The sequence below is a fragment of the Magallana gigas genome, chromosome 5 (assembly GCF_963853765.1).
Source record: "Magallana gigas chromosome 5, xbMagGiga1.1, whole genome shotgun sequence".
NCBI classification, from domain to species: domain Eukaryota; kingdom Metazoa; phylum Mollusca; class Bivalvia; order Ostreida; family Ostreidae; genus Magallana; species Magallana gigas.
Genome location: NC_088857.1, coordinates 11,987,452 through 12,011,581, shown reverse-complemented (window position 1 = coordinate 12,011,581; position 24,130 = coordinate 11,987,452). Strand labels below are relative to the sequence as shown.

The 24,130-nt window shown below is 35.4% G+C and overlaps 2 protein-coding genes across 2 annotated transcripts in view; one reads left to right on the top strand and one right to left on the bottom strand.

Moving 5' to 3' along the window:
• The window catches only part of LOC105335200 (uncharacterized), a 35,347-nt gene extending 26,822 nt beyond the window's left edge, over positions 1–8,525 (top strand). The window contains exons 40-55 of the mRNA XM_066086134.1: positions 577–747; positions 1,008–1,184; positions 1,576–1,747; positions 2,165–2,373; positions 2,649–2,826; positions 3,036–3,149; positions 3,499–3,621; positions 3,827–3,922; positions 4,060–4,118; positions 4,329–4,446; positions 4,755–4,865; positions 5,048–5,173; positions 5,386–5,550; positions 6,115–6,336; positions 6,889–7,088; positions 7,777–8,525. Coding sequence (XP_065942206.1) covers positions 577–747; positions 1,008–1,184; positions 1,576–1,747; positions 2,165–2,373; positions 2,649–2,826; positions 3,036–3,149; positions 3,499–3,621; positions 3,827–3,922; positions 4,060–4,118; positions 4,329–4,446; positions 4,755–4,865; positions 5,048–5,173; positions 5,386–5,550; positions 6,115–6,336; positions 6,889–7,088; positions 7,777–7,830 — 2,295 coding nt within the window. The 3' untranslated portion in view covers positions 7,831–8,525. The remainder of the gene's footprint in view (positions 1–576; positions 748–1,007; positions 1,185–1,575; positions 1,748–2,164; positions 2,374–2,648; positions 2,827–3,035; positions 3,150–3,498; positions 3,622–3,826; positions 3,923–4,059; positions 4,119–4,328; positions 4,447–4,754; positions 4,866–5,047; positions 5,174–5,385; positions 5,551–6,114; positions 6,337–6,888; positions 7,089–7,776) is intronic.
• Positions 8,526–9,816: 1,291 nt separating this feature from the next.
• Positions 9,817–23,654, bottom strand: LOC105335192 (3'-5' exoribonuclease HELZ2). Its single transcript, XM_011438986.4, has 10 exons — positions 23,458–23,654; positions 16,126–19,759; positions 15,607–15,695; positions 15,363–15,500; positions 15,011–15,148; positions 14,087–14,697; positions 13,756–13,980; positions 11,738–11,900; positions 11,426–11,593; positions 9,817–11,245 (listed from the first exon to the last, which is right to left on the bottom strand). The coding sequence occupies exons 1-10, from the start codon at positions 23,501–23,503 to the stop codon at positions 11,136–11,138; spliced, it is 5,322 nt and encodes a 1,773-aa protein (XP_011437288.3). The 5' UTR covers positions 23,504–23,654; the 3' UTR covers positions 9,817–11,135.
• Positions 23,655–24,130: the final 476 nt, after the last annotated feature.

Genomic DNA, 24,130 nt, shown 5'->3' with positions numbered 1-24,130 from the left:
AACTAATTGCATCTGTCAAGACTGTTATTAGAAAGATATTGAAAGTTTTATCAACAGAACAGCATTGCTTGGCTACTGGTATTTCCATTTACTACAAAGGGAGGGGTTATTGTCATTTTGTTGGTATTTCTTTAAATCAATTAAATTAAAAAAAAAATATCATCAGATACCATAAATTTGTAAATGTATTACTGTTATAGATATGTATTTACCGTGAAATTCTGACAATTTTGATTTTAATTTTTCTTTGTTAACTAATTTTTTTTTTACAGTTCTAGAATTTTTTTTTTTTGTATGTGTTCCAAACCTTTATTATTCAATTTAATTATTTGTCCTATTTGAAATTAGCCTTGCGGGGGTTATTAGTCCCATTAGGACAGTTCTAGTTTATGACAGAAATTTGACAGGTTATTAATGGGGGGGGGGGGGGCAGTCATTTTTGCTATATTTTGAAGTTTCATCTCAAAATGCAAAAAAAAAAAGGATCGTTAAAGTCTGTTCATTTCAATCCTTTGGGAAAAAAACAACATTATACGATATAAGAAAGGGATTGTGATGGTACTGCATCATTGACAGGAAGTGTACAGTGAGCTGGGAGTACAGGTGAACTGGGACGGGTTCCAGGCGGTGGAGATCCAGCTGACCAAGAGCTTCCAGAACCAGACGTGTGGACTGTGTGGAGACTACAACCAGAATCCGGACGATGACTGGAGGCTGGGGCCGGAGTGTGATGTCACCGGGGAAATCGTGAGTATATTATACATGATTGCATGAGAAAATCTGATTGTGTTCGGAGTTCTTTGTTAGTTGAGACATACACATCAAGTAATTTGCACTTTGCTCAATTTAAGAGCAGTGGAATTTGAGATTTTACTGGGCTCGACAGTGGAGGCATGTAGAATATAGTGTTGTATTACTGCAGAAATTTTGGCTATTTCATTGAACCATGTTATGATTTATTGCTTTGAGTGATATCTAGCGTTGAGTATAATTTTATTTTTATCTAGACTGAAAACTTCAACAAGTTTGGTAACTCCTATGTGGTGAAGAGTTATGCCGACAACAATCCTACGTGTTCCCACAACTGTTTCGCCCCACCGGAGGAGCCAGAGTGTAAAGAGACGGAGAAACAGATCGCCGAGTACTACTGTAACCAGGTGTTTGACCTCAACAGCAAATTGAAGGTTAGTCTGCAGTAGGAATAATTCTTGAAAGTCGCTCAACATTTGGTATTTCGCTCTGTAAACAAACCATTAAATGTAATTTTACAACTATGCCGAAAAAAATGTGAAAGTGAAACACAATAATTTGGTCCTTCATGCAAAGTATAGCAAGGGTACTTAATATCTATGTCAGATATGAAAGAAACATGATAAGATTATTATTTTGGTATATTTTTTACATAAGTACTTTAAAAGCATAAAAAAGAGTCATTTATATATAATTTGAACAGGGAGCAAATCCAATTTTTAGTAATAAAAGTGAAAGGTCAATTGTGAACTGTTTTTAGCATTGATTTGTACAGTATTTCTATGATGTGATTGATGAGTAAGTGTCTGTGTTTTCTGTTGACAGTCCTGCCTGACGAGGATGGAGCCGTCGGACCTGGAGCAGTATAAGACTTCCTGTGTGTACGACGTGTGCTGGGTCAACGACGAAATCTGTAAGATCGCTAGTCAGCTGGTCAAGGACTGTCAGAACAACTATGGCATGAACCTTACCGACTGGCGCTCTCCCAAACTCTGTGGTAAGTCGTGGTGCATTACACACACAACACCACCCACCCCCAACTGTACATATAGTTCTTGTCACTTAGATATATAGCTCTCCCAAGCTACGTGGTAAGTAGTGAAACACCTAGTTCTATATTATTGACACCAAAAGGAAATGTGATCTGTGCTGCAAAATTATTGAAGAAGCTAGAATTGTGAATTCAAAGATTTCTGATACCAAGTTGATGAAGAGTAATAATTATAATAAGACACAGATAATTTGGTCTGTGAATGTACTTTTAAAATGATTCTCCAGCAATATGAGGGGAAAAGAATTCAAGTATTCGTAGGCTGGTCAATGTTGATATGAATTTAAATTAAAAGATGTAATTTTATATTGTCTCCAACAACATTTAATTATACTTTTTAATTCAGTCACCTTGACATTACAGAGATAACGTGTGGAGAGAACATGGAGTATCTGACATGTGCTACCTCGGACCGTATGAAGACCTGCGCGGACGTGATGGGAGCAGCGGCCCTGCCCACCCAGGACCTGTGTCAGGAGGGGTGCTACTGTAAGGAGGGCATGGTGCTGGACGGGGACAAATGTGTAAACCCTGGAGACTGTGGCTGTAACTACAAAGGGGAATACTACACAGTGGGTGGATCCAAGATCTTATAATAAATAGTGATGTATACATTGATGTTAAAGTGTTATTGTGCTACAAAATAGGGGGATCCAAGATTTTATGAATATACTAATATTTAATATACTGCATTGTATTACACAGTAGAGTCAAATGGTCCAAGATATTTAGAATTTAGTGATATAGACGTTGATATTATAGTTTTTGTAAGACTGTTCTGAATTGAGGTTTACACATATTTAGAATCTGACCTTGTGGTATGACTTTCTTACATTATTTTACAAAGGCAGGGCAGGTGCTTGTTCCTGAGGGCTGTGATGTCAGCATGGTGTGTAGTGAGACCACCAAAAAGTTTGACTCTACTCCACTAAAATGTCACACTGATGCCTCATGTAAATTCGAGGATGGTATCTATGGCTGCCACTGTAACTACATGTATCGAGGAGATGGACAAAACTGTACTTGTGAGTAGGGTCAATAGTTCAAGAGGTCAAGGAGATAACAACACAACAAAAGGGGAGATCTCAAAAGTTAATTCTCCAAATATTGATAGAAAAGGGGAGATCTAGATCTCAAAAAAGTATATTTTCGATTTATTTATAGGAAGAATATGAATGTATATAATGTTGAGATAAACACTGTGGTCATGTATACAAAGTTTTAATTTTTGCAGATGACCCTTGTGGAAACAAACCTTGTGGGAAGAATCAGACCTGTGTGGTGACGGATACAGGCTTTGTGTGTGAGTGCATGATGGGATACCAAGGAGATTGTAACAAATGTGAAGGTAAATGTTGATGACACACAGGATCTAAAATCATTGACTTGCAATGTTTGTCTCTCTGCAGTGCTCCATAATAGAGGGACCATGTTATTCCTAACCATTTGGTTGTTATTTCATCTGTTGAATATTTGTGTTTTTGTTATGTCATGTGATATTTCATTTGCTTAACATCTAAAAGAAGTAAAGTTACTGCTGAGCTTAAGGATGCCAGGATACAACGTATTTAAGATTTGTTATTTTTGTCACCTTTCCAAGAGTTTCAGAAGTTTTCATATTGATAAAATAGCTCAATACAGTTTAATTAACTGTAACTGATGCATTTTACTTATTATAACATCTTATATTTTTGTAGATATTGATGAGTGTGCCACTCAAACAGATGAATGTCCAGATAATTCCCGGTGTATCAACACTCCAGGCTCATACCGCTGTGAATGCTGGTCTGGGTTTACAAAGATTGGGGAAATTTGTGAGGGTAAGATATGGATGAATTATTTGACAATGATATTAACTAATAATTAAAGGCATCAGAGCAAATTTGTTGATAAGGAATTAGTTTTAATTAATGGAAACTTAAGTTAAGAAGTAAAAGAAAGCAGGATGAGTACAACTGAAATGAAAATGGTTTAATAGTTTTTTCCACAAGTTTTATTGCAGTATCTATTTTTGATTCTCAACAGATATTGATGAATGTGAGATTACCAGCCTGAACAAATGTAACTCCTCCACAAGGTGCTTCAATCGACCGGGAGGGTACCACTGTGAACCCTGTGATGGTAATGTGTCTGTTCTCTGTGTTTGTCTGTTAACTGATATCGAGGTAACCCAACTTATTTTCTCAGGTTGTACAGATAGATTGTGATTGACAAAAATATATTGTGTCACATGAAAAATAAAAATTTTATACTTTTAGATGCATCAGCAGTCAAGTGCTGTGCCTGCTTTGGCTATCGATGTAAAATTCCAGGACAGGTACAGCATACTTAAGTCTTTTTGTCTCCCTTTATAACAAGTAATATTCTCTCTTTATTCTAATGCATATATCTCATTCCTGAATTGGCTAAAAAAAAATACTACCTCACAAGTGTATTACATTTGTATATGATCTTCAGATCTTGAAAATCTTACTTTTTCATTCAGTTTAGTTAACATTTTACCAATTGTATGAATTATAAATGACAGGTTTGTGGAACAGATGGCAAAACTTACAATTCTGAGAAAGACCTGATTATAGAGGCGTGTGAGACAGGGAAGAGTGGTTACTTTGGACTGAGGGTCGACTACAAAGGGCCATGTATAGGTAAATAATGAATGTGATCGGCATACTCTGGTACTTAGTGTGATACATAGTATGTACAATATGTATGTCTCTATGTATGATGACATAATACCAAATAAATCTATGTATCTACCTAACAGTATGTTTTATTGTGATCACGTTTGGTGAATAACAGAAAAATCTTAACTATTTATGGGCATTTTATAACAATTTATGAATTTTAAGGTATATATTAACATAGGTATTATTAAAGTAATGCTTCCTTTTTCAATTCTTGCTTGAAATTATGAATACTTGTACTTGTATTTGCCATTTGTTCTTTCATTCAGATGTTTGTCAAGACCAGTGTCCAACGTGGCAGAAATGTCGAATTGATGACAAAGGAAAGCCAACCTGCGAGTGCGAGGAATGCACCGCGGAGGAATCGCAGCCAGATAGTCGTAAGTCAGATAATAGATTGAACAGTTCTAGCTATGTATATTTAAATTCTCAGAATCATGTATTCAAAGGTGTAATGATATATTTTTACAATTTGGATTTTTTTTTTTTACAGGATTAGGTTTGAATGTGATTTTATGATTAAATTGTATTGACAGATATGTAAATTCTGTTATATTCTTAGCAAAAGTGTGCAGTAACATGCTGGACCTTTACCCCAACATGTGTGTGTTCAAGAAAGTCATGTGTATGCTGGATTTGGAACATGTTCCCCTCAACACAACAACACCATGCTTTGACAAATCAGGAGGTAAACTCTTTCTTGACCATAATACAAGTGACATTCAAAGGGGAAAAAAACCTTCTGTAAAGTCCTAATTAAACATGAGAAATAAATATTTACATAAAATCATGAGAAACGTACCTCACAGATTCTAGCACTTGCATAAAATAAGGAATCTACAGTACTTTTATTGGCTGTATTGCAGAGTTTTATTGATAAGATCTGCTTTGCTTTGACAGAGCCGGTGACCTCTGACTGGTCCCCGTGGACCACCTGCAGTGTTACCTGTGGGCGGGGGACCCAGACAAGGACCCGTAAACCAACCCGCGACTTTGATGCCTTCTTGGCTGGTAAATACCCTCTAGAGGATGTCAAGAAATGCTACATGGATCCCTGCCCAGATGGTAAGATGACACTTAAAAATGAGATTTGTTGTGTTTTCATGTTTTTGTTGGAAATCAACTTCTGATCTTGTTGAGCTTGACAATCCGCTATCTCTGCAAGTCCATGTTACAAGATAAACCTTGACTCTAAACTATCTTTTCTGCTCTCTGTTTTAATTATGATGTCCCCTTATTTTGTAGGTCTAGTTGACTATGATTCTCCCCACATCTTTATAGGTCCTTGTTATCAGTGTCACTTTGATTTTTCACATATCTTTGTAGGTCCCTGTTATCAGTGTCACTATGATTTTCCCCATATCTTTGTAGGTTCCTGTTATCAGTGTCACTATGATTTTCCCCATATCTTTTTAGGTCCCTGTTATCAGTGTTACTTTGATTTTCCCCACTCATTGTAGGTCCCTGTTATGAGTTTAACTGTGATTTCCCATTAGTGAGTCCCTGTTATGGTGTAACTGTAATTATCCCTATTCTTTGTAGGTCCCTATTTGAGTTTAACTGTGATTTCCCATTATCTTTGTAGGGCCCTATTGTGAGATTAACTGCGATTTCCTATTATCTTTGTAGGTCCCTGTTATGAGTTTAACTGCACAGTGTCCTCTGAGGTCTGTCTGGTGATTGCTAACAAGGCCAAGTGCGAGTGTCCTGAGTGTAGTGGACTGGAGGAGGACAGTGTGTGTGCGATGGTCGGACCGGACAGGGACACGTACAAGAACCCGTGTGAGGCCCGCAGGGAGGCCTGTAACAATAGTCTGCCCATGGAGATTCTGAATGAGGGAGAGTGTGGAGGTAAGGCTACCATACTTGGACACACCCACCACCACCACCACCCCAGTAACTAGTCATGTTTATGTTGTAGAGTTCTTTGAACTGTTCAGTTGGGCAGATCAGAAAGTAAAGAAACTAAGTAAATTTTCTCCTTTTAGGAAGCTTTTGTAGTTAAGTTCTATGAGCTATTTACAGTATATGGCAAATCAGGAAATACTGATCGAGTCAGAATTAATAGATAAAACTGCCTTAATTCAGGAAACATTTGAAATGCAACTTTATTGATTTTTGCATGCAGTGACTTATTTCATTTACTTTTAGTTTCATAGCCAGTAGGACAAAAATTACATTGAAAATAAGATAATTTGTTGATGTTTTCTTTTATTTAAGATGCTCTTTTTCAAAGTATTCATAGATAATATGGCAAAGATCAAGTTTAAAACTACAACTAAGATCATTTCCTGAGTAAAGAATAAATACATGAACTAAAATGTTATATGTCTTTCAATGTCTTATTCTATTGCAAATATGTATATCTTAATATTTAATGGTTTTATTGTGTTTAAATTGCAGTGGCCCCACTGAACTGTACACGAATGCCCCATCTAATTTCCATCACAAGTGATGATGGGTGTGTTTCCCATACAAAGATCAATGTAGCTAAGTGTGATGGTGGCTGTGGAAAGTTCTCCACTCTGTGTTGTGACAAAGCGGTCACCCGCAAGGAGGACGTGGCACTCATCTGTCCAGACAACTCTGTCAAACACCAACTGGTGAGCCAAGTACCACTGCTAGTTGTCTGTTCTTGAAATTTTATCGTATTCTTACATAGTTGGACTGAAAACATTTTTATTAACCGGGTTTTCCAACGGAAAAATCGGTTATTAAAATGGTGAAAATGGCGGGCGGGCGGCTGCCAAAAGGGTACCCTCATTGTACGGATAACTCCTCCTACAGTTTTCAAGATAGGAAGTTGTTCTTTTGCAGATCAATTGTACATATATTAGAGGTGTGCATATTGCTAGGATTTTGATTTCTGATAATTTTTGAAAAAAATACCAGCTTTTGAACTTAGTCATTTTTTGGCAAAATATTGCATATAGGGTACCCCATTTCACTGGATACGGTTGGTAGTGTTTTTCAATTCAGGGTTGACATGAATTATGGATACAGTTCACATAAAAGAAAACCCGGTTTGCTGTCACATTGACAGCTTTTCTTTTTGTCTTATTTTAATGCACACTAGTCATCTATTTAAATGTGTTGCAAGATTAATCATTGAGAATATTTGCTCATTCGTAATTTTCCTATCTTAATAGTTTGTGACTCGTATTTGAAGGAGAAACAAACGAGGGATATATATGGAATTGTAGCTGCTATTGTGCATGTGCTTGTAAATCAATAGCTTGACATCTTATCTTAATTTGACTGCATGTTTACACAAATACTTGTTTTTTTCAGGTGGATGTCATAGAAGAATGTAAATGTAAACCCGCTCCAAAGCCCACAAAGTAAAAACCTCCCTGCAGGGGCGGGGCGCCCACTCTCATATTCTGCAATAATTTCATAGAAATATCATGCTAACAGTAGGACACTAAGCACAGTCAAATTGAAAACTAGCCATTTCTCTGGTGATACTGTACTTATTTATTTTGAGCTTAATTGGCAGCTATTCAAGTTTTTTCATTCAGCTGGTTTTTCTTCTTCTATATTTGAGGTGTCAGTTCATACAACAAGTTTTCTAAGATAGACCATTATAATTGAAATCCAGCATGCTTTTAACGGAAATCATTCTTTTGTATTAAACTTGTCAGTTTTAAATCTTTGACAATAGATGAGGGCCATAGAGGAATTAAATTTTAATTTAAACTGTACTTAATGTACTTAATGTACTTAAACTTGATATCAGTTGTCCATTGATTTATTCTTGAATGGTCTTTATAGATCAAACACTTAATGTTGTTACATGTTTGTGATGAATTAAAACAATTAACAAATGGCTGGTGTCACACATTTTTTTCTACTATTATCTTTGTGTTGGATCTTTCTTGGATTTTATTATGTTATAGGAAAGCACCTGTTATGATCATCTATTGCACCCATGCTTCCAAGTGAACTATTAACTAATCAGTGTGTCTTTTAATGACAACTTATCTGTTTTCATCTCGTATAACTTCTATTTTGAATAATAAAGTTCATAGGTCAATATCTTTGCAGCATTGTTTTCTTTTTGTTAGGTGGTCGTTTGAAAATTAAGACCTTTCCTCTATATAAAAGTATATTGGGTTAGGGCTGAAAAGACTTAGTTCATGTATGCCATGAGTTGGCGTTAATTGTCAAACTAGGCAAAAGAAAATGCATATGTTCTCGGGCACCGCTGCATTAGGCAAAAACTGCAATATATATTGGAAGGGGAATAACTCAATTTTTACTTAAAATATAAAAATTCAATTTATCCCCCTTGAAAATCTTGCAATAAAACTTGAATACCTACCAGTCGCGTTATATTTTGAATTTTTCGGCTTGAAAACCAATACATTATTTATTTGGCTCTACCTAATTCTTAATTGACCTTGTGTGTATGATTGTTATGCTTGTCCTTCGCAAACGATCAACTTGTCTTGGATTTAATTAATTAACGCGCCTGTTGAAACTACATGTATGAATATGATATGAACAATATGCAGCTACATTATATGAACAATACACGTGGTATTGAGATGAAAAGAAAATTCCTTTTTTCGAATCTTTAGGTCCCAACTCTGTCCAGGCAATCTTTCTGAGTTGCCCTGCCTGCTTTGGGGGTGTTTATTTAAAGTAATGTCCGTTTTTAACAATGGCAGACCGCATCAGTTTCCGTAACCCATCAAACGGCGACTACACCATTATACATCCTGAAATATGAAGACAAGAAATCAAAGAAAAGTACGACTTCGCAACCCAGACCCACGATGAAATAGTGATTGGCTTCCTCGTCACCTTCTACCAACATTGCATGTCCAGCTGCTTCTAGTGAACCCGTCAGCGCGAGAGTTAAGTATCCCAGTGTCGTAATCGAGTCAGTGCATTCTCTGTCAAGGTGTGGTGGTCCACCTCAAACTGGATGTTTAGCAGTGGTCGATTTGCTGGAAATGCCAGCAAGGAATTGCATTCTCACCTTTCTCCCTTCCACAACAGCGGGGAGGAGTGAGCTCCAACAAATAAAAAAATTGCGGTCTTCTGAAGGACCAGTGTACCATTAGCGAAGTTTTGGAAATAATAGTTTGTGTCTTTATTAGCTGGCTTAAAATATTTTTGGTCTTTCCAAAATTCTGTCGTTTTATTAATCATTAAAATTTGTCAAGAATGAAATAAAAAACACAATCATTTTCATTAATTGACGAATGAAGAATATTTCGGTAATTAACTTTTTGTACTAAAATTTTACTAAAACTTTTGTCGGCAAGCTTGGTATAAATATATCAAACTAATGAGAAAATATGGTCCAACAAATCAGTTTAAAAGCTGCTTTGACAATGTATGGGAAAAGGGTCCTTGGCTTAAGCTTATTACAAATGGTATTTCTAAAAATGCTCAGTGTACAGTGATAATTAATATGTATTCTGAATGTCGGTCGAGAATTCCGATATTGATTTAACATTGGACTTGTAAAGCAAATTGAAAAGTAAATGCAACAATCTGGTTGATCACAACCTATTTAATACTGATGTAAAATTAAGAATTAGATAATTATAAATATCAAGTCATGAGACATAGTATTAGGTTATCATGAAATCATTATCACAATTTTAAAAATGCATTTCACAATAAATAGAAGATACATGTAAAAGTTTATAGTTTGTCAAAAACACAGTTACGAGTGTAAGGGAAATAACTCTTTCAAATTAAATCTACAAGAGTTGTCTTTCTTTTACAACTTGCAATCCATTCCATTTGTTTTTATACATCTTAAATCATCAATATATTTTAAAAATTGTATTGTTAGACAAATTGTTTTTACAATAAAACGACTTAAAATATTATATTAATTTATACCGTTAAATCTGATTTCCAACAAGATATTGAACAACTGTCTTTGAATGATGTTCAAGTCACTTAGCTAATTGTCACATTTGATTCAAAATACATGCCCTTTACATGTACATGTATTACCTATTTAATACAAATTTTATATTAACCACTATACTCCATATTGTTATGTTTAAATGCATTTCTAGCAATCGTTCATGGGCTTTTCTTAAATCTGCTAGTTAAAATTAATAAATGTACATACAATTTACTCATCGGATTGATATGTATCGCAGGTTATGAATAATTGTCAAAATAGTTCTTTAATCTTAGCATTTCATGTTTGAACACGCTATACCTTTATCTTAGTAAACTGATTAAAATATAAATTTGCAGTGTTTGGATGTTTTAGTCAATTAACTAACGATTGCTTTTTTCAAATTTCAGAAGTCTCTGTCATGCCGTCTATAGAGCTCAGTCTGAAAAAATTCATATGGACGACCTGAGGGCCACAGTTCCTTTCGTACTAAAAAGTTTCAAACTACGGCGCACAATTTTTGAGTTAAACTACACGTACCTATCAATAAAATCTGAAAAGATGAATTCTAACCAAACTATGCTACATTCTCCTTGTTTTAAAAGTTGCTTTGCTTGTCCCCGGTGCATTTTTCCTTCCTGATAAGTGCAATAATATAAGTTCAGTCGAACTCGTAATTCGCTATGTGCCTCTGTTCATTTTCTTTCATTGGGTGCTTAATATTGGGTAACTTTCTGTGATAATCGATTTTATAAGAAAGTGCAGTGTAATAATTTTATGGACTTCTAGGAAATTCTTCGTCTTCATCCACAACGCAGCCAAGTGAAGCGTAATGTTCGATAAGTCTTTTCCATACTGGGTTGCTTGCAAGAAGATACTTGTTTCCTGATTTAGAACAGAAAAGGAAATATTCTTAACATGTTTAAAGACAAAGTCAAACTGAAAAAATGGAGAAAAAATTTTAGATAAAAAGCACAAAAAATCATTTATGACTATAACCATGTTCAAATAATGTTCTAAATCCTCAATGGAAAAATGAATGTAATGTTTATTTGAAGAACCAACCGATTATAATGAGACCTCTTCTGGCTCTTGTCAGTGCGACGTTAATTTGATGCGCATCAGAAATGAAGCCAAGACTTTTTGCGCACCAACCCAGAGTAGGTCTCTTCTCTATACGGTATCGTGGCAAAGATCGAACTGTGCTGAAGATGACATAGTTCCATTCTCCTCCTACAAAATACAACTTCCCAGGGTAAACAAACCTTCTTTTTTTTAAGTACGATCCATTTTCGGTAAACAATGACAGTCTCAAATGCAGGGGTCTAATCGTAGGTGTCCGACTACCCCGTTGACGTTGGAGGTGTTCGAACCTACCTTGGCTGGCCACGACTGTGTTAACATTTACTTTCTCTGCGATGTTGGAGACAGCGAGTCTGATCTGGTGACACTGGGCATTGTACTGGGACATTATATTTAGGTTCTCTTCGTCCGACAGGTCGAGTCTTTCATGCTCTACCAGATGCTTTAATATCTTAACCTGTAACAAGAGTGGGTAAATGTCTGAAATATTATGAAAACGCTTGTCATTTATGATTTGGTTCATGTTTCTTTGGAAAGGTTCACGGAAAGAGCGTTGTCAGTTTTTTCACGTTCTTTATCAACTTTTTCGTATTTCTATTTCTTCGACTGTTTTCGCTGCATGTTTGATGCATACATTGTACATATCTCTGCTTGTTGTTAAATACGAAGTTCATTTCAAATTGGGTATCATTTGATATACATGTAGTTACACAATTACAGATAATCAGTTTAGGAAGTTAATAAATTGTAAAATAGATTCATAACGCTTATACACCAATTTTTTTTCTGATCTTAGACATTTAAACATATTTTAATTATTTCTTTCATTTTCAACATAATGTTTGTGCCAATTTTCAAAGAAAACAATACAACGCTCTTCAATGTTGCTCAGTTTTGCTCATTCTAATTAAAAACGAAATCAACATACATGTAGATCTATTCATTGGTTAATTACTTTTCATTTTCATTTCTTTCTATTATTTATTTACTTCTAATCTTTAGAATAAATACTTAAACTGACATGCTGTAGTTTCAATGTATTAACTCTAGTATCGGGAAGTAAGCATTGGTTAAAGCTCAAAGTAGAGGCAGAAAATGATATTATCGTAGTTGGCACCAAAAGATAGAATAAATCACTATATACGATTTACCACTTTGTCGACGTTCTGTTTACGACTACGTATGATATACCACTTTGTCGACCTCCTGTTTACGACTATGTATGATTTACCACTTTGTCGACCTCCAGTTTACGACTACGTATGATTTACCACTTTGTCGACCTCCAGTTTACGACTATGTATGATTTACCACTCTGTTGACCTCCTGTATACTACTACGTATGATTTACCACTTTGTCGACCTCCTGTTTACGACTACGTATGATTTACCACTTTGTCGACCTCCAGTTTACGACTATGTATGATTTACCACTCTGTCGACCTCCTGTTTACTACTATGTATGATTTACCACTTTGTCGACCTCCTGTTTACGACTACGTATGATTTACCACTTTGTCCACCTCCTGTTTACGACTACGTATGATTTACCACTTTTGCGACCTCCTGTTTACGACTATGTTTGTTTTACCACTCTGACGACCTCCTGTGTACGACTATGAATGATTTCCCATTTTATCGACCTCATGTTTATGACTAAGTATGATTTACCACTTTGTCGACTTCCTGTTGACGACTATGTATGATTTACCACTCTGTCGACCTCATTTTTAATCACTATGTATGATAAACCACTTTGTCGACCTCCTTTTTACGACTACGTATGATTTACCACTTTGTCGATCTCCTGTTTACGCCTATGTATGATTTACCACTCTGTCGACCTCATTTTTAATCACTATGCATGATATACCACTTTGTCGACCTCCTTTTTACGACTACGTATGATTTACCACTTTGTCGACCTCCTGTTGATAACTACGTATGATTTACCACTTTGTCGACCTCCTGTTTACGACTATGTATGATTTACCACTCGGTCGACCTCCTGTGTACGACTATGTATGATTTACCACTCTGTCGACCTCCTGTTTACGCCTATGTATGATTTACCACTTTTTCTACCTCCTGTTTATGACTTCGTATAATTTACCACTTTGTCGACCTCCTGTGTACGACTACGTATGATTTACCACTTTTGTGACCTCCTCTTTAAGACTATGTATGATTTACCTTTTTGTCGACCTCCTGTGTACGACTATGTATGATTTACCTTTTTGTCGACCTCCTGTTTACGACTATGTATGATTTACCACTTTTCTACCTCTTGTTTATGACTTAGTATGATTTACCACTTTGTCGACCTCCTGTTTATTGCTGCAAGATTGTTCATTTCCTTCCTCTGCTGACACAGTAAGATATTCCTCTTCTCCTTCGACGTGGCAAAACACAATGGGTTTTTTGTCTCGATTAATCCATATCTTCAAAGGATTAGAGATGTCCCACTTCGGTGAAGATTTTGTCAGCAGTTTACCATCGTAGAATTCTTTGGAGGGAAATTCACATATCGCTGGATGCTGTAAAACATCAAGAATATATTTTGAAAATCTTCTCTTAAATATGTAATTTAAATAAATAGTCAGATATAAATCCGTTCAAATTCTTACCGAACATCATACTTACCATACGGTATTGAATCTGTAACATCATGGCTCGATCACAGTATCGTTCAAAAAGGGATTTTCGAAGACCCAGCTTTGCTGCAAAAGTGGACTTCAATACTGGTTGGAGTTGTTTATGGTCTCCAATCAAAACTACTTGTTCAGCTTTTGAAGCAATTATAGCTGCGATGCTCTCTGGTTCAGTGCACATCCCAGCTTCGTCTATAACTAACTGCTGGACGCGTTCAGTAAGAGCCTTTATAAACCTTGGACTGGTAGCAACAGCAGTGGTGCAGAAGATGACGCTATGTTGTTTCAATTCCTCCTGTGATGCTTGGCTAGTTATTTTTCTGTATTTTTTCAAGTCTTCCAACGTTGGTTCGTATTGTCCTTCATTGTACTTTCTAAACTTTTCATCGAATTTTCGGATTTCTTCTGCAAACGGTTTATTCTCTAATCGTATCAATCTGTGAACGGAAATGTCCTTCAGCTGTGGATCTGGTTTTGCTTCTCTTGCCGATGCTCTTTTGGAAAAATACTTTCCAAGAGTAGGAAAGTCCTTGTTTTCCAAGGAGTTTCCATAAATGCGAACAATATCGGGACAGTCGTTTCCGTATTTCTGGTACATCCACCCTGAATACAATTCAATGAAACTTGGTGCATCAATTCATTTACGAGTAATCTTTTTTTTAATTATAAATAACAAGATATAATCTCACCATCATCAAAATAGTAATCCACAATTTTTTTTTATCCCCATTTAAACTTACCCAATATCTGGTTCTGAGAGATACTCACATAGATCAGAAAGGTATGCGAGAGAAATGATATAGCTGGACTTTACTTAAGCCCAGATCATCTTGATCCATGCTTAACATATACAAGCGGCCACAGATTAATCAATAAATGACTCTTACCTGATATCTTATGTGGGGAAAACACTTACTGGCAACAAGGTCAACTGATTTATTGTTTGGTCCACAAAACACCAATTGCTTCTTAGCATGTCCTTCTGTTTGCATTCTGTTGTTTATTTCATTGAATATGTAGACGAGCTTGGTACCTGTATATGTCTTACCAGTACCTTGAAGAGTATTGATAAACGGAATTATGATTCAAAGTATAAGTGAAGTGTCGGTACAGCAACAAAGAGAAAAAATCAAGGTATCGGATAAAGTGACTGCCTAAAGATTGCCTAAGCATGCTGTGTGCTTAGGCAAAACATACTCTTCATTTTAAGCATTCTAAATGAATTCCGGTTTTAAATTGGTATTTGTATGTTTCATTAGCATACATACCTGGAGGTCCATGAATAAGAGTAAAAGTTGATTTCAGGGCTTTTTTGATGGCGTTTCTTTGGTATTCGTTGTTTAGGACAATGTTTGAGGTGTTAACTTCAACGCGCATTTCTTTTGCTATTTTACTGTACCGGGAATCTACATGGATCCAAAGCATACTTCATGAATACAAAGTTAAACTATGAATAAGTATGTAGCAAAAATCACAAGCGTCGTTTTGAATTATTCAGCGAAATAAACTTACCTAAATGATTCCACTTTCCTTTGTTCAGCGCTATTTTCCGAGCAAGTTCAGTTGACTGGTCTAAACACTTAAGTATAGCTTCTATTCGTCTGAAAAGTAAGTTTAAGGCGTCTCTATATGCTTGAGGTGGTATGGGACACTTCCATGTTATGACGTATTGTTTATCAAAATGAACAATAAAATGAAGTGTCATTATTTAAGTATTTCTTTCCCATTGTTGTCACCTAACAGCGTAGCGTAGTGTGTTAGTGGGTTTACTACGAATCTGTAAGTCACGAGTTCGAATCCCGATCGAGGTTTTACAATTTTTACCTCTCCAAGTATTTAAAAAAGCTATTTTGTTGGTTAAGTATTGTTAAAATTTGAAAATTCTAAATCGGTGAAAGTTTGTCAATTATAATGTACTTCAATCCACATTAATATCGACAGATATCCCATACCACCTTAAGCGATCAAGACATTTTCTACATAGTACATACATATCCATGAAATCGTTTGCATTCTAATAATGATACGTACACGTCTGTTTCTGATTTTGGGATGATTTCCACTGAACAAGTTGATGGATTTTCTTTGCTCAGCATACCACTACATGGATCGCTGCTTCCGTCATGAAGTTTAAATTTTATTTTAAATCGAATCTTAGTTGATTTTCTTTGACCGGGATTTTGTTCCATTGTCTCATATTTCGCTCTTTGTTTGATTTTTTCAACAACAGTTACCTGCCCATGAAGAATCCAGTTTGATCTATCGTCAGGATCTAAAGGTACTTTTTCCCTTGCTTTACTTGTTTTTTTGTACACGTGTTCAGATTTTAGGCAAATAAAACTACTGTTCAAGAATTCTGGTTGATCCAAGTCTTCACCAACTATTATAAATTCATCCGTCATGGTACTAAAGTCTATATCCCTTTGGTCACAGAACCTCCGGGATAAGTAAAAGTGTCCATGGCGTTTGTCCTCGAATTCAACCGATACATTGTTGATTGTAATCGAATCCTCATCCACTGCAGAAGTAACAGCTTCCATTTCATACAATGGCAACCATATAGACAAATAAATTGATGGCGAATAATATATCTTCCATGGTTTCAAAAAAGAATAATCTGAAAGAAATTTGATTAGGTCACGCGTATGCTGAAGACAGTGCTTTATACTTCTAGTCATATCAAACAGTTGCATGGAAGGGGATAAAATCGCCTTTTCAGGTTCTGCTGATAGTTGAACGGTTACGATTTGACCGCGAGAAAACGACAAACTGTATTCGCATCCTTGTTTGATGATATTTCCATTATCTACTTCGGATGAGTGATCAAGGACAGTGTTTTTACAAGCATCAACAAAATCATGTTTGTCTTCATCTAATCCAAAATTATCATCAATATGTGTCTCAGTAAAAAATTGTTTTAGACCACTTATATTTTCCTCAACAATCATTTTCAGAATTGTTTTCCACGTTTCTTGCATAACAAATCTTGCTTTGGTATGAGGATTAATTTGTTTGCAAACTGCTTCTCTGGCGATCGGTTCTGACAGCACAACACTTGTGACTGGTTTTCTAGTAACATCGTACAGCCTTTGAGACCATTTTAACATCATTACTTCCTCTTTATCTTCCAATACGTTAGAAATCGTTGGTTTTTCTGATAAATGGAGAAGGTTGAGCGGAATATCTTTGCAGTACATTGGTAAATTCCGTAATCCAGGAATGATGATTGAAACTGATTTCTCTGTAAATTCTTTCACAAAGCCATGCACTATGTGTGGGGTCTTTTTCAGCTGAAATCCCCATGTCATTAATTGACATTGCTTTTTAAAATTGTTTGCCCTAAGGATAGTACTATTAAATCTTTCACAAAGATCATGAACTTCTTCTGGTAGATATGGACATTGTTTGCTTTCCAAAGCTGCATGAATTAATCGATTTATAATTAAATCAGGATATCTTCTGATTGGTGATGTAAAATGAACATACAAGTCCATATCCAAGGAAAAGTGAATCATCTCCTCTCTTTTGCATTTGCCAGAACATTTGTAAACAGTTGTTTCCTGAAAGGATGTCCATTCTTCTAATGCCAAGCACTGCAATGGATGAAGTTCGTCAGTACCAATCATTCTGGCTGCTAATTTCATGTCATTTTCTTTTGTACTTTCCGAAAGACTTTCCCAAACCCATTTTTGGAAAGGCAAGACGTCTTCAAATTTGATTTGGTTTTGAATTTGGTTAAGTCCTATTTTGTACTCGTTCGTCAGCTTGACATCTTGCAGTTTAAGCACCATGTTGAGAATTGGACTATTTTGTTCAATCCACCCATTCACCATTTCTTCTGATGGAGCTTCCTGGCAACATAAAGGTATAACGTCCGGAAAGACTCTACTCAAATACTGTGCAACACATCTGTTTGCTATGATCATAAATTCTTCAACAAGATAATGGGCTTCTCTTGAACTCAGTACAGAATTAGTTGGATCGTTTAGCTTTGTTTCTACGGGAAAAGCAAACATAGCATCTTTCAAGCGCTTTCTTCGCAAAGATTTTGCAAATTTAAACAAAAGCAAAATGCGTTCACCAAGCTCCCCGACTGAGGAATCATCGTCGATAATGTTCTGAACTTCTTCATAGGTAAACCGTTTAACCGATTTGATGGTAGTTTTCTTTACTTTTATATCATCTATCTTAAATTCGTCGTCTATTGTAAATAGAACTGTAATTGCTGGTCTAGCTACGTCAGGGATCAGACTACATATGTCTGTGCTAAATGGTTCCGGTAACATATGGTAAGGTTTTATTCCTTGTCCCGGATAATAAGTACAGGTCCTTTCCTGGGCCTCCAAATCAATCGCATCATTCTTTAGAATGACAGCTCCAACGTCAGCAATGTGGACCCCAATTCGATAATTTTCATTATCAGCTTTCTCGATGCTAAGTGCATCGTCAAGATCTTTAGAAGCTACTGAATCAATTGTAAAAACTTTTAAACCAGTTAGGTCTTCCCTGTCCTTTCCATTTTCTACTTCAGCTAGGTTTAATCTGTTTACAGTTCTTTCAGTTTCAATGACGGTGTTATTACGATAATATTTTGGCACATGATGTTGAAGGCGAAGGTTTTGTAACGCCGACGAAGGAGTCTCCTCAGTTTTGATAACCTTAATGACCGCTGCTAAAGGATAAGGGTAAAACTCGGTCCATCTGATGAACACAACTTGAAACGTGAAGCTTTTAATGACTTTTGGGTCAATCCGAAATCGATCATGAAAACTGAGACGGGCAGAGTTTGGATCGTACTTGTGTACGAGAATGTGGTATGGATATTTGAAATTGTGGATGATGTTAAGCTTTGGAACAGTTTTACACACGGGTCGCATTAGAAAGTTGGAAGTGTCATCAAGCACACACATAAATACTGGATGTTTGATGTTTTCGGCCATATTTCTTTCAAATATACCAACTACTTTGCCATACACTTTGTGTAATTTGTTGTTTCTGTTAACTTCTCTTTTGTTACGACCAATAAACTGTGTAGTGTATTTTTTCTGATTGTAAATTTCGACCAATACTATGTCCCCATCAAACGTTCTCCCTGCTTTCGATCTTCCCGATATCTTGATTTCATCAAGCCCATCGATGTCTGGTACATCCAAAACTTTACAGGTGGACTCATGAGCATTTTGGACAGTGAATTTACATCTTTTAAAACGATGTGGATCCTTTTTCAATGTGTCATTCAATATTTCCTTTGAAAGCATTCTCTCATAAAACGTTTCCTTTTCTTTTCTGTCTTGAAATTCGTCTTCATTTGAAAGCTCCAAACCATACTGCATGTTGTCTTCCTGCAAAACTCTAGAGTATTCATTTTCGTCATTGTCATAGAAGACACGACTTTGTTCATATCTTGTTGACGAAAATTTTCCATCCAATTCTTCAAAGTTTTCCTTTGCCTGTTCAGACAATTCAATTTCAAGTGGTTTACGATTTACAAAATCAGTTTCAGATTCAGCATCTGTATCGGTTGCATCGCTATTCGAATCATCGAAAGCGTACGCTGTGTTAGAAAATATCGACCCCGACCGAGTGCCACACTGGGATAGGGGTTGTGGCCGGGTTTGCCCGGGTATTCTTTGTCTATATATAGAGGTAAGTATTGAGCTGCTGCCTACAAAATGTTTCAAAAGAAAGATTCTTCAATTAATATGGTCAATGAAAATACACAATATTACAAATGAATAGATTTAAAATTGCTATAAAATGTCTTTATTTTGACTAATGATATTGTATTTATTTATTGATTTTTTTTAGTCAACAGCTATGCAGCTCATAGACATACCAGACAACTGACATATGAAAAGAAAGAAAGAATACACATGAAGGTTTATAATGGTCATATTTTGTTTACATTTTATAAAATCGAATTTCTCAATTTATGAACGCTTTTGCCTATATATGAAAATAACAACGTGTCATAACGTAGTTAAATCGTAACTTATCTTTGTGTAAACACCAACGTTATTATGTGGGTTAAGATTTTAAATCAACATGTCTTCTAAGATATAACACATCAGGGAGGTTATTTAAACAATAAAATGCTTTCTTTGGTGATTCATTCGGGATATGAAGGTAGAGACATTGCAGGAAAAATGCATAACCTGCATTAGCGGGTTATGTAAATTTTTCCTGCAATAATCGCTACCTTCATAACCCGCATGAATCGTCAAAGAAAGCATTTTATTGTTTATATTAACATTTTTCTTTAACTATTTAATAAACTGATTATGAAAAGTAAGTAAAATTCACTAAATTACTGTTAATGTACATAAGTAAGTTAGCTAAAAGAAACAGCCAAATCGTCTCCTGTGAGACTTTGAGTCTGGCATCATCATGTTTATTTCGTGCAGTCCGGGATTTTACTAAGGTCGCTGTAGGTACAGACCAATCGATAAACAGGCCGTGTCAATTTCAGTCCTGTCACTTTCAGCTGCTGTAGATTTCGACCAATCATAAATAGGGCGTGTAGATTTCAGTATGGCTGTATCTATAGAGTTATGAATTAACTATAACTTTCCGTAAGACATAGAGGAAATTATGCTTGGTAGATGTAAATATTAATATATACATTGTATAATGTAATAGTTTACATTGTACGGGCATATTTTTCCCGAATTTGGAAAAATCATCCGGACTAGAGCTTTCTATTTGTTTTAATTTAACTGTTGTTATTTATATTATTCATTCATTAAACTTTTATTTTTTTTTTCGGGTAAACAATTAAGAACAGAGCAGTCTGCAAAATGCGTTCAAAAGTAAGTTTCTCCAAGGGTGGTTATAGTTTTATTGAGATTGATATTGTGAAAAGCTATAAAAATTATATGAAAATTTTATAGGACGCATTTAATCATTAATATGAGGTAACCATATATTTTATATAAATAGTACCTGTTTGGGAGGGTAACAGTTGAAATTGACACCCCTCTAAAACCATTGTCAACCTCCGCTTCGCGTCGGTTGACAATGGTTTTCTCGGGGTGTCAATTTCAACTGTTATCCTCCCAAACAGGCACTATCTATTTTATTATACTGAATGTCTTATTTTAGAGAAATTTTACTGCTTTTGTATAGAAATGACGTGAATTTTACGGCGAACCGTACGCGCATAATCTACACGCATGTAACAATTCGTTGTGTTACCCGTTGCCAAGTGTGTTGCTAACGCTGAGGGTAATAGAACGGATTATCAACTGCGTCTAAATCAATCAGATTTCAGTATTTAACATGAAAGTATAATAATGTACAACCCTCTCTTAGGTTATAGAAAAATATCAATAGCTATTAAATATTTACTTCGATGGTTCGATGGTCCAAAATAGGATTTCACTTCATGAATTCGTTCATTATATAATTATACTTGGATAGCTAGCTTCTAACAAACAAACAAGTGTATTGATTAAGTGTGTTTTTAAAAGTATTTCGTGCATATGATAAATCATGATCAGTCGAAAATGATAAGGAACCACATTTCAACATTTACTTTAATACTGCGTCGCCAGAAAAAAAATCTCAGATTCAACAACCATTACTACTACCCACTTATTTTTCGATCCTCTTTGTAAGGTAAAATCTATGTGCAATTGTTAGTCGCGCTTATCGTTTTATATTTACATCTATCAAGTATAATTTCCTCTATTTCTTACGGAAACTTATAGTTAATTCATAGCTCTATAGAAACAGCCATACTGAAATCTACACGCCCCGTTTATCGATTGGTCGAAATTTACAGCGGCTGAAACTGACGAGACAGTGACAGTTAGGACTGAAATTGACACGCCCTGTTTATCGATTGGTCAAAACCTACAGCGACCTAAGAAATATCACGGACTCCACGAAATAATCATGATGATGCCAGACTCAAAGTCTCACAGGGGACGATTTTGCTGTTTCTTTCAGCTAACGTCATATACATTAATAGCAATTTAGTGAATTTTACTTACTTTTCGTAATCAATTTATTGATTAGTTAAAAGAAAGATGTTAATTTAAATAACAAAATGCTTTCTTTGGTGATTCATGCCAGTTATGAAGGTAGCGATCATTGCAGAAAAATTTTACATAACCCGCTAACGCGGGTTATGTATTTTTTCTGCAATGTCGCTACCTTCATATCCCGAATGAATCACCAAAGAAAGCATTTTATTGTTTAAATATTGCATAAAGAGGTTACGTTATCGGGAAACTGCTGTTCACAAATGTTTTATGGTCGGTCATTTTCGTTCATTTCTTTCAAGAAGGTAACACAGGTATGGATATATCAATGCAGTGATACTGAGTATATCACAATACCTAAGTCCATGTTATCTTTATGTGTGTTAATTGTCATGTGATGTTGATTTGGCTTTTCTCGTTTGGAAAGAAAAAAAATAGGGGACGTATTTACGGTTTTATTTTAGCGGGCTAAGTCTTCATTCTTGTTGTGTTTGTGATGCAAGTGTACAAGTGATTTCTTACCTTTTGTACTTAATAAATACCAAGAATGTATTATTCCTAAATTCCTGTATTAGACGGAAAGATTCGGTTTCATTTTTTTTGGGGGGGGGGGGCATTTGATGGATCAAAGTTTTCTTTTTTATTACAGAAATGAACATTTTTGCTATTTTGTTGGTTCATAGAAGGAACTATATTTGCAAATGTAAATATTTGCATTTCTTGAATCTGATAGGGCGTGGATAATCAGTTCTCACAAATGTTTTTAAGCTTTAAAAACATCATATATGAACAACAAAAAAATTGTTGGCATACATTGCAAGTACATGTTATTTTACATTTTTTTTTTCCAATTTCGAGAACAACTGAGATAATCAAAGTTCCTGTTCTGGTTTTGCTATAAGAGACATGCCACTTTTACCCAGTGTATAAGAACGTATTTGGTATATTTCAATTGAAATGTTATATATTCCGTAATTTGCATAGACACTCATCTCCGTTATAAAATTTACCTACAATCTAATCAAAATGAGACCCGTTAATCCGATCAACTTCGATACGCTTTATAAAGAGATAACGTAATCTTGATCATATATCGCGTTTGCAAATCAATTACCTGACAGTAGTATTTTTTTTACTGAAGTAATACAACAATCAATTACAGAAATAAATACATCAGGTCAGTGAGTGTACTTCAACAATGAAACTCTCACCCCACCCCCTCCCAAGATTTCCATAATATTATACATATTACCATAATGCTATACAGAGGTACTTCTATTGACACCTTTTCGTTTACATGTTTGATTTTACCCCAAATCAATAGCTGATACATATACTAGTAACTGTCCATTAATACAAAACTCTATAGGTACAGTACCTTTCCTGTAGTTGCTCTTGAAGCCTTTCTTTCTTTTACCCGGCATCTTGTCACGTATACTGCTTACGTATTATAGTTTCACTTTTCCGGTACGGCGAATTTGTCGATATCAGCTCAATGGCTTCCTGACAAGTGATCTTTTTTTTTTAAATGCATGCAATTCTATACAAAGAAATTTTAAAGAATCATTGTCTGTAGTTATTGAGCTCTGTCCATGTTTTAAACAAATTTAAATGTCGAAATCAAGAAAAAAATTCTTGATATTTTAGCCTTGTGCTAGACAGATATATAGATTATGTAACATTAACAGACGTGAAATAGAATCACTTTAGACTCATGTGCAGTAAAGATTACAATTCTTTCTGAACTTAGATAGAAATGAAGCATGGAAGATCTAAAGACTAATGAAGGAGAACCATCGAAACATAAATAAATGGAACAGGGTGTGACTGGAACCACATAACCAGAGTTTTAAGTAATAGAAGCGGATGGAAAGACCTTGATGCAATCTTATGGTTCATTGTGTGTTAAACAAAGATATTGAAGGTCAAATAAAGGATCTTTTGCGAATAACAAAAGAATTTACTTTTTGGGGAGATGGATTTCCCAGGGAAAAAATCACTTTTGAAAATCAAATCTTTTTGTTACGTTCTATCGTACATATTTCTAAATT